Source organism: Amblyomma mixtum, chromosome 9, assembly GCF_055824585.1.
Source record: "Amblyomma mixtum isolate Tamu chromosome 9, ASM5582458v1, whole genome shotgun sequence".
In the NCBI taxonomy this organism is placed as follows: domain Eukaryota; kingdom Metazoa; phylum Arthropoda; class Arachnida; order Ixodida; family Ixodidae; genus Amblyomma; species Amblyomma mixtum.
This window is the reverse complement of record NC_143020.1, coordinates 112,123,568-112,136,897: the sequence shown is the minus strand read 5'-3', so window position 1 is coordinate 112,136,897 and position 13,330 is coordinate 112,123,568. Positions and strand designations below refer to the sequence as shown.

General features: G+C 48.5%; 1 protein-coding gene across 2 annotated transcripts in view; it reads right to left on the bottom strand.

The window, feature by feature from the left end:
- Positions 1–13,330, bottom strand: part of Ino80 (chromatin-remodeling ATPase INO80) — a 71,936-nt gene that overhangs the window by 12,497 nt on the left and 46,109 nt on the right. For both annotated transcript variants that reach the window (XM_089561417.1, XM_089561416.1), the window contains exons 31-33: positions 12,655–12,816; positions 9,890–10,001; positions 8,525–8,743 (exon numbers count right to left, since the gene is read on the bottom strand). In XM_089561417.1, coding sequence (XP_089417543.1) covers positions 8,525–8,743; positions 9,890–10,001; positions 12,655–12,816 — 493 coding nt within the window. The remainder of the gene's footprint in view (positions 1–8,524; positions 8,744–9,889; positions 10,002–12,654; positions 12,817–13,330) is intronic.

Here is a 13,330-nt window from a genome sequence, read left to right as displayed (position 1 = left end):
CCCCCCCCCCTTCCAAGATCAACGAACACTACGTACAAGTGTTTATTTCCAGTGACTATACCACTCACGGACGCCTGACGACCCCTGTCGGAGCGGACAACTAATATAATAGTTGTCCGCTCCGACAGGGGGCGTCAGGCGTCCGTGGGTGACCTCATTACTGCGAACACAGCCACCGCTGCTCATGAGAACAACCTCCGGCTTAAACAGCATCGCCGTTAATAACGTTAGAATAAACAGCTACCCAGGACATTCGCCCAACCTTGAGCACTTCCTCTCGAGATTGAATAAGGGATACTGCTTTAAAGGCCTTTCATTTGTTCCTAAAACCTTTCTGCCTCACAATGACCGGTGAATTGCCAACGCTGTAGCCACCTGCGATTTTACGCAATCGCGATGCTCAGTCAGACGCTAAATGCCTTTGCGGGGCCCCGTCAGGCTATCAGGAAACCACTAACGACACGACCTTGTACGGGCAGTAACGGAGGTTTGATCTTTTGACACGTACAGGCGCCGCCCTTGGTTCCGTTATTCCCACAGTTAAATACGGAACAAGTGAAGCCTGGGTCGACCTGACTGATAAAAAAAAAGGCGAAACTTCTATTACCGGCGTAAGAAGTCACGAGCGCCGAACGCACAATAGGTAGTTTTCACGTGACGTCACAGGAGCCATCTTTGAACACGGAAGCTATATAGTAGGAAACAACTTAAGAAAACAGCAGTTGTTAACACGCCGCGGACCGTAGACCACGCGGCGTCCTGTATTACTCCGCTAGCCAATCACAACAGTAAACGAAATGAGCTTTTTAATATTTTAGTTGCAGACTTATGCATCCTACAGACTTAACTGCAGACTTAAGTTGCATCCGACTACAGCTTCCAAGGAGCAGGCGGCAATAAGTAGCCAGAAAAAAAAAAAGAAAGAAAGACCCAGTTTTCGCCGCGTTTTCTGGTCCCAAACGTGGAGGCCGCTATGACGTCGTTACAAACGAAGGAACCCACAACCACCCATTCTGAAAATTCTGTTTACGACGTAAGCCGTGCCAAGAAGGGGAAGGCAGGGGAGGTCGACTAACCCCTCCCAGAAAACCCCCGAGAAAACCGCGACGCTACGCACGCGAGTATTTGCATACATAACATAATGACACCGTCCTGCGTCATCGCGCTTCGGGCGACTCGTGGTGTCAAACGTCGCGACGGCTCGTTAACGCAAAAGTGCACCGTTTAACGCTTGCCCATTCTGAAAGCAGGACCGCAATTGTAGAAGGTTACACAGAAACAAGAGAAAGAACGCTACGCACAGACGAGAGAGGACTGTGTGAGCAATCAAAACGACGAAAGAGGAAAGAGAGACGCGCGATAAAGGACGAGCGAGGCGTAACGTACAAACTCACGTAAGCGTGCGGCCAATTAGGCGAGTAAACGGCGATACAGAGGGAGGGGATGGCGGACACAACTTTTGTGTTCAGTCACTCCCCTTCGCCACCAGGGGAGAGAATTTCATTGCCAGCTTTCCGCCTGCTCCTGCGCTTTTCGTTGTACCGACTGTCGCGTCGCTCGGAGAGACCCGAAGGATGTATACGCTCAAACGACATCTGGATGCCAGTTTTGTTTTATACCAAATTAGTGTCAGCCTCTTATTTCGCTCGGTGAGAATTAGCCAGAAGTCCTCACCGCATGTGCGAAGACGGACCGAAACAGACGCTTTCGCGTCAGTTGTACCGGTAGCGCCCTCTCTCGTCGGCGGCAGAACGAAGAAAGCAGACGACGGGTCACGCGAAAGAAATCCTAGCCCCTCGCGGGCGAGAGATGGCGCTTCAGGTAAAGTTTTTGGGAAAGTCTTCGTTGGTCCGGCATCGGCGCATACGACGCGGACTACCGGTTAATTCACACCGAACCAGGCATCCACTTTTCGCAAGCTCGGCCCGAAACAAAAATAGCACCACCAAATACCACCTCTGCGCGAAATTTCAGCGCAAACAAGCCAGCAGTTTAGCCGAGAGAAGTATTTTTCGGGTATTTCAGAGCGACGCAAGAGTCGGTACATTTTTAAAGGGGCACTGAGGAGAACAGGGCATCAAATAGGTGCATCAATCAAAGAAAATCGAAAAACATTCCCTTGGCCTAACCGCCCGTTTGTTAGGGCTAAAATTTGCACAAAGGTGGCATTTGGCAGCCAGTTTCGTCTTATATTACGTTTGGGTGGTGTACTTGCCCTATTCGGTCAAAGATAATCGGAAATCTTCATCGTCTGTGGCGACGGAGAACCAAAACTGCGAGCTTTCGCAGTAATGATACCGGTAGCGCCATCATGCGCCCTCCAGATGAACGAGCACTCTACCGTGCAGGGCGGCCGCAGGGACACTCATGTGAGAAACGAAAGGTGCGGGGAGGGGGGCAGTTACGCGCAACAATGTTTTCTGCGTCTAATTTTGATTTTAAAAAAAGCCGAGAAAGCACCTTCAAACCAACCGCGCAGCCGCTTTCAACCCTCCTGCGTTTCGCCGCAGCCTCAATGGTAGACCACTCGTTCCTCCCGCGGGCACAGATGGCGCTACGGGTACAGCTGCTGCGAAAGCTTGCAGTTTCGGTCCGCCTTCACCGCATACGATGGAGATTTTCGATTAATTCTGACCGAATCGGAAAAGTACCCATCCAAACGAAGTGTAAAACAAAACTGACTGCCAAATGCCACTTTGGTGCGAAATTAGAGCATGAACAAGGAAGCGGTTAGGCCGAAGGAATTCATTTTCGATTTTCTCTGATCGACGCAACAGTCGATAGAAGGTGGCCTGTGTAGATAGCGTATCGAGTTTTACTCCCAAAAAGACCACTATAATCGAAAACGAAGTTTAAAAAAAGAAAAAAAAAACGAAACAGAGGTGTCGCCATCACCGACTGATTTCGCAAGTAAAATGTGTACGTCGCCACCAATTCTGGCTGCGCGGATCACAGAGGCTACGCTACTTCGCCATTCACTTCAAGGCGGCGGCCACTCGTCCTTGACGGCGAGGGCGTCACAAGGTTGAATCGACTGGCGGGAAGATTTTGAATAACGACTTTCTCGGCGATAGATGCGCCTTTCGCTGGCGAACAAACGTCAGTATACCCAGAAAAAGCCAAAGAAGCAATTTTTACAGAGAGAAATTATTGAACCGAGTTTCTTCAGAGTCCCTGTACAGGGCGGACGGTCGAATCGCATCCATTTCAAAACGCCGCCATCTCCGGGACAAACGGGAGCGTTCGAAGAAGGTAAACAAGCACTCGACGCTGACGGCGCGCCTCGCGCGCCTCGCCTCCTCTCTTGCGACGGAGGGGAAACGGATAAACAAAGTGAATAAATGAAGAAAGCGCGAGTGCCGGAGCAGGGTGGGAAAAAAGAGGACCGCAAGTTGACGAGGTCAAATGAAGGCGCGCGGGTAGCACTTATTCTGCCGCGAGTGCTTAGTCTGCTCGCTGCCAGCCGCCCGGCACCTCGAAACAAGTGCATGCGCAGAATGGCTGGCACCGGCATCGAGGCCTCCAACTTTTCTTCAAGGTAGGAGGCGGGCCCCAACGTTCTTCTCCATTACTACGCGCTTTAAAAAAGGCCCAACAAAACCTTTTTAAGGTGCGTCATAATGAACAGCGGATGACAAGCGCTGCCGGTACGAAGCCTTTGGCAACAGTAGACAGTTTTAGCGCAGCCTGTTTGCCGTACGGCAAATACGGTAACCCGTTGCCTTTGCTACCGTTGCCAGGGTTGCCTATACACATTTGCCGTACGGTAGCAGTTGTCGTAGTTGCCGTGTTTGCCGCCCGATGGGACTAAAACACTCTAGTGCAAGGGCGTCAGGAGGGGGGGGGGGGGGCAAGGGGGGCGGGTGGCCCCCCCCCCCCCCTCCCTGGAATTACGGATATTATTTATGCCCTAGTAGAAAACAACTACAAACCTACCGCCCCCCCCCCCCCCCCCCCCCCCCCGGAAAAAGTTCTGCGGATGCCTTGCTCTATAGTGTTTAACTAGTACGCCCTTGTAGGCGTGGAAACGAGTCAATGAGAGTTTTAGCCCCATCGTACGGTAAACACGGTAACTACAGCAACTGCTACTCTACGGCATATGTGGCTGGGCAAGCCTGGCAACGGCAGCAATGGCAATGCATTGCCGCATTTACTGGACGGCTGTCTGGCCAAGCTAAAACTGTCTCATGATGAACCCTGGACCTCTAATGGGGGACTCCGCACCGGCCGAGAAAGGCACAAAAATGCAGAAATTCAAATTATAACTACAAAACACATTAAAAAAATTCTTGCCGGGGACATTTATGAAGCGGCGTCATTGAACATCTACGCATAGCGCAACAATATTGAGAGCCTCTTCCAGAGCCTTCTTAAAAACTGGGCTGAATTGCAGCTTAAAATTCATCATCGCAGCAAGGTCACTCATAACAAAAGGTAACAAAACCAGTAGTTACCAATAAACGTGCAGACCAGAACCACAATGACTGCTTATTAGGCAGAAGCGGATGGCTCCCGCTTGGATGGACACTGCCATGTTTTCACACTAAGTGCGCAAAACTCGCAACTGCCGCAATGCTAACTTCTGAAAATTGCACGCAAACACTAATGCTATTTTATCCTTCTGCGCATGCATGCTTGGGGCCCGCTATTCTGCTAAACGTGCAATAACGCAAACCCCACTATACTAAAACTCTCTAATATTGGTGGATTCCCGAGTTTTGGCTCAAAACGAAGCCTGGAAGCCCTGGATCGAAAGCAGCAGCCGCAATCCCATGCGCACCCCTTCACGTTCTTGCTAGCCTTGGTGGCAGTCATTACGTTAACACTGTTTACAGACTGGAGACAGATGTTGGTGCCACTTAAACAACCGATCCCGGCATGCGTCCGCCACAAAAAACATCAGCTACGTAGCGTCACCAGTGACACCTGTGCCCTCACGCAGCCCTTCAAGTGCTGCCATCTGTTTATCAGTGCATGCATCTTGCCCCTCGCCAGTGGCTCATGGTACTCAGTGACTTTGCGGTACATATACCAGTTGCTAACGCTGCGCCTATTGCTGCGGCAAAAGCCAAGTGGACCACGGCCTTGGAACTGTTTACTCTGTGCCAGCATCTATTTGAATCCAAGCTCAGAGTAGTGAATATATCCCAACCATGACGTACTTTTAGCTTCAGTGCTCGGAAAACAAAGGCGAGCATTATCCTGAAGCAGCAGTGATCGAAGCCGAAGCTGAAACAGGAACTTTCCAAAACAACCCCAAATTTTCAGTTCTAATGGTAACCAACAAAAAAAAAAGTTTTGCATCCCCATCTAATGCCGGCACCAAAAGAGAAGCTTTGTTTACTGACGCCTCACCCCACTCAGCCATGACACTTCCTGGCTACAAAAATCATCATCTTTCATCCGTATGTTCTGTGCTTCGAAATACTTCGTAGCAGTAGTGATTCCACCTGGTGCAGTGGAGCCGGAGGAGTCGAGAGGCAGTAAGGCTCGCCTATGCCACCAATGCGAACTTTATGCAGCCGCATACCAAGGTGACAAGGTGGTCAGAGCAGCTGAATGCATCGCTAAGACCGAAGAGCACAAAAGCAGCGAGGGATGCCAAGCGTGCTGCCCAGCTGGAAGAGATTTGACCGACAGCAGGCGGCTCCTTAAAGGTGCACTGAAGAGGAATCTGAACTCGTCTTTTTGTCGCGGGAACTCGATCTACACGTTCCTAGCATTCTTAGAAACTTCGATTTATTGCCCTATGTGGCCGATTTCCCTAATTAAATCGAACTAACGTCCGGCTCCCGCCTTTTTTTTAAATTCTCCTCCTGGGCGGAGTCGACCAACGCGTGGAGTGCCCTTCAGCCAGCTCCGTGGAGGCTTTGCTTTCGCTTCATTTTGTTTTTTAGGTTTCCGTGAATAAATAGTTTCATTTGCAGATAATATAACCGCAAAATAAGCCCGCAAAAATAAAAATACGCGCGGAATATTTGCTTCTACGGACTACCACGTATTACTCCGCCGATGGCAGAGTGGCAAGCCGCCACGGGACTGGGTGAAAGGCACTCCCCGCGTTGGTCGACTCCGCCCACCGTACGAGGCAGAATTAAAAAAAAAAGGCGGGAGCCAGACGTTAATTCGATTTAATTAGGGAAATCGGCCACAGAGGGCAATAAATCGAAGTTTCTAAGAATGCTCGGAACGTGTAGGTCGAGTTCCCGTGGCAAAAAGACGAGTTCAGATTCCTCTTCAGTGCACCTTTAAGTCGCAAACACAGCAAAGAGACCAAGAGCGCTGTTCAGCTTGAAGAAGAGAAGTGGGCGAGGGCAGGGAAGCAGCAAGTCCAGCATCCAAAAGAACTGGGCTACCACCATCTGTGAGCCACCATAGATTGTACTAGACCTTCCCTTCAATTCCATTTCATGCTTAAGCATTCTCTCGACTGCTAGACAGACTGCAAACTTGTCATTTTACTGCATATGGAACGCATTTAAAAAGCAAACTTGGCATTGGCTCAGCATTACTATATTTATTCCTACAATACCCACAGTGTCACTAGGGCATTATGACTGCCCTATCTGGACGATGTCCACCAAAGATTGCCGAGAAAAAGAGTTGACAAATGCTCAGTGCACACTGCACTTTCGGCAGCATTTCTATTTAATTAACTGTTTCTTGTGAGTGGATGATGGTCAGCTGGGTGTCGGTGCAGTTCTCAGTGCTTCATTCGCACAAGCCATGGTCTCCAAGTGTCGCACATCGCATAGTGCTGCATTGGATTGGTTCACAGCTGTCACTATTTACAAATCGTAGGCACTGGCTTTCATGCCCCACAACTTTTTTTTTGTAAACACTATAATGCAACAGCACAAAAATAAGAACAGAATTCTTTGAGCTTTCACCCATGCACTTAGCAAAGCAGCAGCAACGACAGCTGTAACCACAACACCCATGACAGAACCCCACTCCTCTGCGTACCTTAAAATAGTTTAGCTTGCCAATATGGTGTAGTTGTTGATTAAGTCATTGTTACAGGCATGAATCGAGAGAATACAAAAAGACTGAAGTGCTTCAAAATCAAACTAATGTGTTAACATTTTGCGAGATTTAAAAATATCAAGGACTTCTGCCAACTGGTGTGTCCCAGACCAGCCTTTGACCCACCTCAAACTCTGCCAACGCTCAGAACGATCTCAACAATACGACAATAGATTAAGACTGCTTGAGAGCTCGTTCTGGATTTTATTTTCGCGAGCACTTACTGCTGGAGACGCTCATCAACTAGCTGAACCAGTGGAAGGTCTTGACACACTGAAATTTCTTGCTACTATCTGCCTGCACCAAAGCGCAACCACCATGGCTGGGTTCAAACCTGCGACCTTGTTCTCAGCAGCCAAGCTTTACGCAGTCAACTCTTGATAATTCGAACTAGAAAGAGACGAAGACCGTGCCTGAATTGTGTGGAGTTTGAATTACAGGCAGCTTTTTTTTTAACACACCTGATGATGACCAAGAAACCGAAGTGCCAGTGTGAAGAAATTGTATGTTAAGGGGGGACGAGGGTCTTGAAAGTAACTTTTTTATTTATGGCTAGAATCTCATGAAATTTTGCACACTGATGCGTTTTTCTCTTCTGATTCCAAATATGTAATAATAATTGAGATGGTGGTCCTAAATCTTAAAGTGTAGAATGTAATTAGGTAATTTCTTACATAGCTTTAATACACTTTCTCAGAGCATTTTGTTGATTTTAATTACATGAACTGATCACCAGAGAGTTTGCATACCTGGTGAAATTCTTCACTTTTCTATAAAGGCATATCCTGATATACCACGTCAAGAGTAAAAGGTCGCAGTATTGACACTGCAACTCATTAAGCTAATTGTAAATTGCTAGCTATACGTGGCCTAAGCAAAAAAAGGCGAAGAATGTCACCGGTATGGGAACTCTCTGGTGATCAATTCATGTAATTAAAAGCAACAAAATGCAATGAGAAAGTTCATTAAAGCTGCGTATGAAATTTGCTTGGTTTGGTTTATTGGGGTTTAACGTCCAAAAGCGACTGAGGCTATGAGAGACGCCGTAGTGGAGGGCTCCGGAAATTTCGACCACCTGGGGTTCTTTTACGTGCACTGACATCGCACAGCACACGGGCCTCTAGAATTTCGCCTTCAAGAAATTCAGTTGCCGTGGCCGGGATCGAACCCGCGTCTTTCGGGTCAGCAGCCGAGCGCCGTAACCACTGAGCCACCGCGGCGGGAAATTACCTAATTACCTAATTACAGAATTTAAGATAACTTTTGATCAAAGACTACCAGCTCAATTATGATTACATTTTTGGAGTCAAAAGGGAAAAACGCATCTGTGTGAGAAATTTCATGAGATTCTAGCCATAAATAAAACGGTTAGTTTTAAGACCCCCCCCCCCCCCCCCCCCCCCCTTCCTAAAATCAAGCGAGCCCATAGCAACAACTGAGCCACCGTGGAGGCTCAACACGGAAAATGAACTACGGTGCAACTTTTCGGAAAACTCACCAGTTGATGAGGCTCCGTTCCAGGGGACGCTGTAGCCGTAGGCCGCGAAGCCAGCCTGGGCCCCAGCTTGGGCCCCTGCTCGCTCGGCGGCTGCCAGCATGGACCCCCGACCCCGGAGCGCTGCCCCACCCCTCCGTGTTGACCCCCGCGGCCGACCCCTACTCCGACCCGTTCCCCTACTCTTCTTGCTGCCCGGAGATGGCGCTCCGGGACTGTCCACTGAACACGAGGAAAGGGAAAAAAAACAAACAAAAGAAAGCAAAGATGTCAGTGTGATGTTGACTTCACTCTTACACTCGTACAGTAGCGACTGTATGATGTTTGTACGATGTTTGTAAGAAACGTTACAGCGCTAATTATGGATATGAAAAAAACTAATGGATATGTAGGAAAGCACCGTGAAAGCCAAGTGAAAAAATAAAGATGATTTTGAAATTGATTTTGAAATTTAAAGGGCAACTGCACCACTTTTTGTGAATTCCGCAATAACAGAGGAATCAAATCCATACAGGCTGTAGATAAAGCATGCCAAGTAGTTTTGTGCAAGCATTTAAAATACTGACGTAATCAACGATTTAACTTTACGCTTCTTCTCAAAGCAACAAGCAGTGCGGGGAAGTTCAGTGTGACGGCAGGGAAGGTAAGATTTCAAATTAGTGCTGCCATCAGCCACACCCTGCCATGCCTCGTTGGATGCTGCCAAACAACACTCGTAAGTCTTTGCTTTCAGTGGCGTTGGCTTCTTTTTCCTTGAAAGCAAGCGTCTATGCGTTGGAAATGTACTGGTACCTTCGATGACGTCATGATGCACCCCCCACTTCGAGCTGTGCAATGTAGAGAAGCTTGATGGTCGTCTCAATTTCAATCGGCAATAGGGGATATTCAAAATTCCGCAAGTGTGCTTTCCCGCATAACAATGTTGCCCCCAACAAGATGGCGGACCATGCGTTTCCAGCTGAAACAAAGCAAGAAAGACTGGTTTTTTGTTCGATTCTTCCAAAATACGGTTCTTACATTCTATCCACACCTTTAGCGCCTGTCCTGTAGCCCACGTAGTTCCTTTATAGCAAAGTCGGCCATCTTGTTTGGGGCAACATTGTTATGCGGGAAAGCGCACTTGCGGAATTTTGAATATCCCCTATTACATCAATATTTCTAATGCTAGCCCAAAAGGACTTCACATTCTTTACCTGCAAGTTTCAAACATTCGACCCCTTTAAGAATGTGCTCGGAACTAACTGGAAACTGACTGGTTCAAAACTGGTTTCCGACATCTGTCAAGTGTGTTTTCTGAAGATGACTGGCGAACGATTTTCGCACTAACAGGGTGCATTGTGCAGCGAGAGAGAAGACCGAGAGCCTCACCAGCCGTGTTCAGAGGTGGCACAGGAGTGCTCGACGGGCTGCCATCGTCTACGATGAGAGGACCGTCGCTGCTGTCGTCGTCCTGCGCCACGGCCACACTGCTCAGGGACCGCTGCACAGGTGCAGAAAAGTACGGAGAACAAAGTTTTGAAGAGCACTGCCACAACACACAACTGTGAAAAAATGAAATGAATGGGCCAGACCTACAGCGATGATTAGTTCAAAGAAATCAAGCGTCTCGTCTTAAATTCTTGTATCAAATAGTGAACAGTCATTGCAAGGTTGATTTTGCTAACAGCATATCTTTTTCATCTGGGTATGCAACAAGACAGCGTCATAATCTAACAATAACCCCTTTTCGCACAAATAATAACAAAAGACGCGGGTTCGATCCCGGCCGCAGCGGTTGAATTTCTTTGGAGGAGAAATTCTAGAGGCCCATGTACTGTGCGATGTCAGTGCACGTTAAAGAACCCCAGGTGGTCGAAATTTCCGGAGCCCTTCACTACGGCGTCTCTCATAGCCTTAGTCGCTTTGGGACGTTAAACCTCACAAAACCAAACCAAACACCTTTATATACCCATTTTTTCCAAGACCTGCTAGTGAATGGAATGCACTCCCAAATGATGAAGTCCTTCAGCCATCCTTGAAGTTATTTGAATGCCATTTGTAGCTATCTGCCTGTAAGTGTGTCATAATAAGTTTTAGTGTGACTGTTGCTTCTGCTGACTGGTTACTGTGTTGCTGGTTGCATTCTTCAAACATGTCACTCTTTTCATTTAGTACAGTAAAACCTCGTTAAAACGTACCCGCTTAAACAGTACTTTCGTTTTAAAAGTAGTGAAGTCAAGTCCCCGACTGAGCACCCATTGAACATAATGCATTTTGCATCCGCATAAACTGTACCAGCTTATCGCGGTCGTATCGGTTAGCACGTACCATTTTCACTTTTCGTCGCACTCGCGCGTGACGAATTCACGCCGGTAGCACCGACCCAAAGGACGGTTCTAATGACAAATTGGAGCCAAAGTTGGTAACCATACAACTAGCGCCATCTTTGGGGGTTTTATTGCCGCGGCAGCAATAACTACCCGTGGCCTCCGCGACGCTCGCCGTCGGAGCCGATCGCAGAGGCCATAATTCGGAAAATCGGATAACTCGACGCGCACGCGAGGTCCCTACAATTATACATAAGAGTCTATGGGGCGAAACTCTCGTTAATTCGAACAAATTTTGTCGTGCGTCGGTTAATTCGACTTCACTCCGCAGCCCGCAAAACCGGTGCGCCGAGAGCAAAAAGAAAAAAATACTGCCACGAGCGGCGCTACTGTACTGCTCATAGGCGATCGGTATGGTCATCGTCATCAGCAGCGTGAGAAAGGGCGAGGGAAGCGAGGTTAGCGGCGGCCGAAGCGGCTGGCGTCTTTTTTTGTGTGCTTTGTTGTGTCGCAGCAGTCGTGCGCTGCTTGTTGCTGTTTTGTTGCGACTGAGAGAAGGGTGAAAGGAAATTGCACCCTGCCTACTGGCTCAGCCGAGCCACCACCGCTGCCTAGTGCAGATAGAGGTGAGTTAAAAGATCAGAGGAAAGATAAAGAGAAAAGATAAGACGTGTGTGGCAGCAACAACCGCGAAGCCGACGCTGGCTGAAAGAACAGATAAGCGGCCAAAGCCGCGCTCGCTTCACCTCCTCCCCGCGCTACTTTCGAGTGGGTAGCGCGCAGTGCCTGCGCACCGGACAGTGATGAGGACGACGTGGAAAGAGAGGGTGATTTGGGCCCAACAGTGGCAGAGGCTGCGCGCGCTGTAAACGTGATGCGGCTGTTTGCTGAAAAAAGGGGACTGGCCGAGAAGCTGACTCGCGGCCTAAATGAGTTTGCCGACTTTTTCAGTGCAATATAAAGGCTGCATGTTTTTTTTTCCTTCTTTCAACTACTACTGATCTCTGGTTTAGTTTTTTGGTAGGTAAGTGGGCGATTTTATGCTACTCCTGTTAAGCGGTACTACCGTTTAGTACGTATTTTTTCCGGGTTCCGGCCAACTACGGTTTAACGAGGTTTCACTGTACCCCCTTCTCGTTCTTCTATTTGTTATCTTTTTCGATGTATTCCCGCCCTGCTAAAATCCCTCCATGGGATTGCAATATGTATAAATAAAAAATAACATTAGAAACGCCAGTGCCATTGCAATTACTTTACACACATCCTTTCTTTGTGATACACCCTTTCTGTGTGACATGCTCTCTCTTTGTGATACACCTTTTTCTGTGATACACCCTTTCTTTGTGGTACACCCTTTTTTGTGTGGTACATCTTTTCTGTGTGGTACACCCTCTCTCTGTGATACACCTTTTTCAGTGATACACCCTTTCTGTGTGATACACCCTTTCTGTGTGCTACACCCTTTTTGTGTGGTACATCTTTTCTGTTTGGTACACCCTCTCTGTGTGATACAACTTTTTCTGTGATACACCCTTTCTGTCTTTCTGTGTGATATACCCTTTTCCATATGGTACACCCTTTCTGTGTGACACATCTTTTCTGTGTGATACACCCTTTCTGTGTGACACACCCTCTCTGTGTGATACACCTTTCTCTGTGATACACCCTTTCTGTCTTTCTGTATGATATACTGTCTCTGCGTGATACACCTTTTCTCTGTAATACACCCTTTCTATGTGATACACCCTTTCTGCCTGATACACCCTTTCCGCCGGACACACTCTTTCTGTCCGGTACACCCTTTCCAGTGCCTGGAACTGCACCCACCTCGCTGTAGGGGCTTGGTGGGATCGAGTCGAGGCTGACGACCGACTCGGAGTCCTGCTGGGAGGATGGCAGCAGCGGGGGTGGCGTCGGCGCCGTCACCACTGGCGGTGGGGCGCTCGTCGTCACGTTGTGCTCCACCAGCTTCTTCTTACGGGGCCCACGCTGGCAGAGGGGAAAGAGCAACAAGGCCGGCTCAGCAAGCATCGCAAAATGAAAACAACAGCCAGCCACTTCTGCACATTGTGACATAATGCTGACAAAGTGGGTAGCAAGGGCACAGACAAGGGAGGGTCAGCGTGGGAACTTTGCAGGGACAATGTGGCCAGAGCCAGCTCAAGGCAGAAATAACTGCAGGCCTTTGGGTGAGGTTTTTGCCCTTTCCTGAACTGGTTTGGTTTATGGGGGTTTAACGTCCCAAAGCGACTCAGGCTATGAGGGACGCTGTAGTGGAGGGCTCCGGAAATTTCGACCACCTGGGGCTCTTTAACGCGCACTGACATCGCACAGCACACGGGCCTCTGGAATTTCACCTCCATTGAAATTTGATCGCCGCAACTGGGATCGTCTTTCGGGTCAGCAGGTGAGCGCCATAACCACTGAGCCACCGCAGTGACTCTCCTTTTATGAACTAAACTTGGCCCATAGTGATGACAGTAACCACGACCTCTATACATGA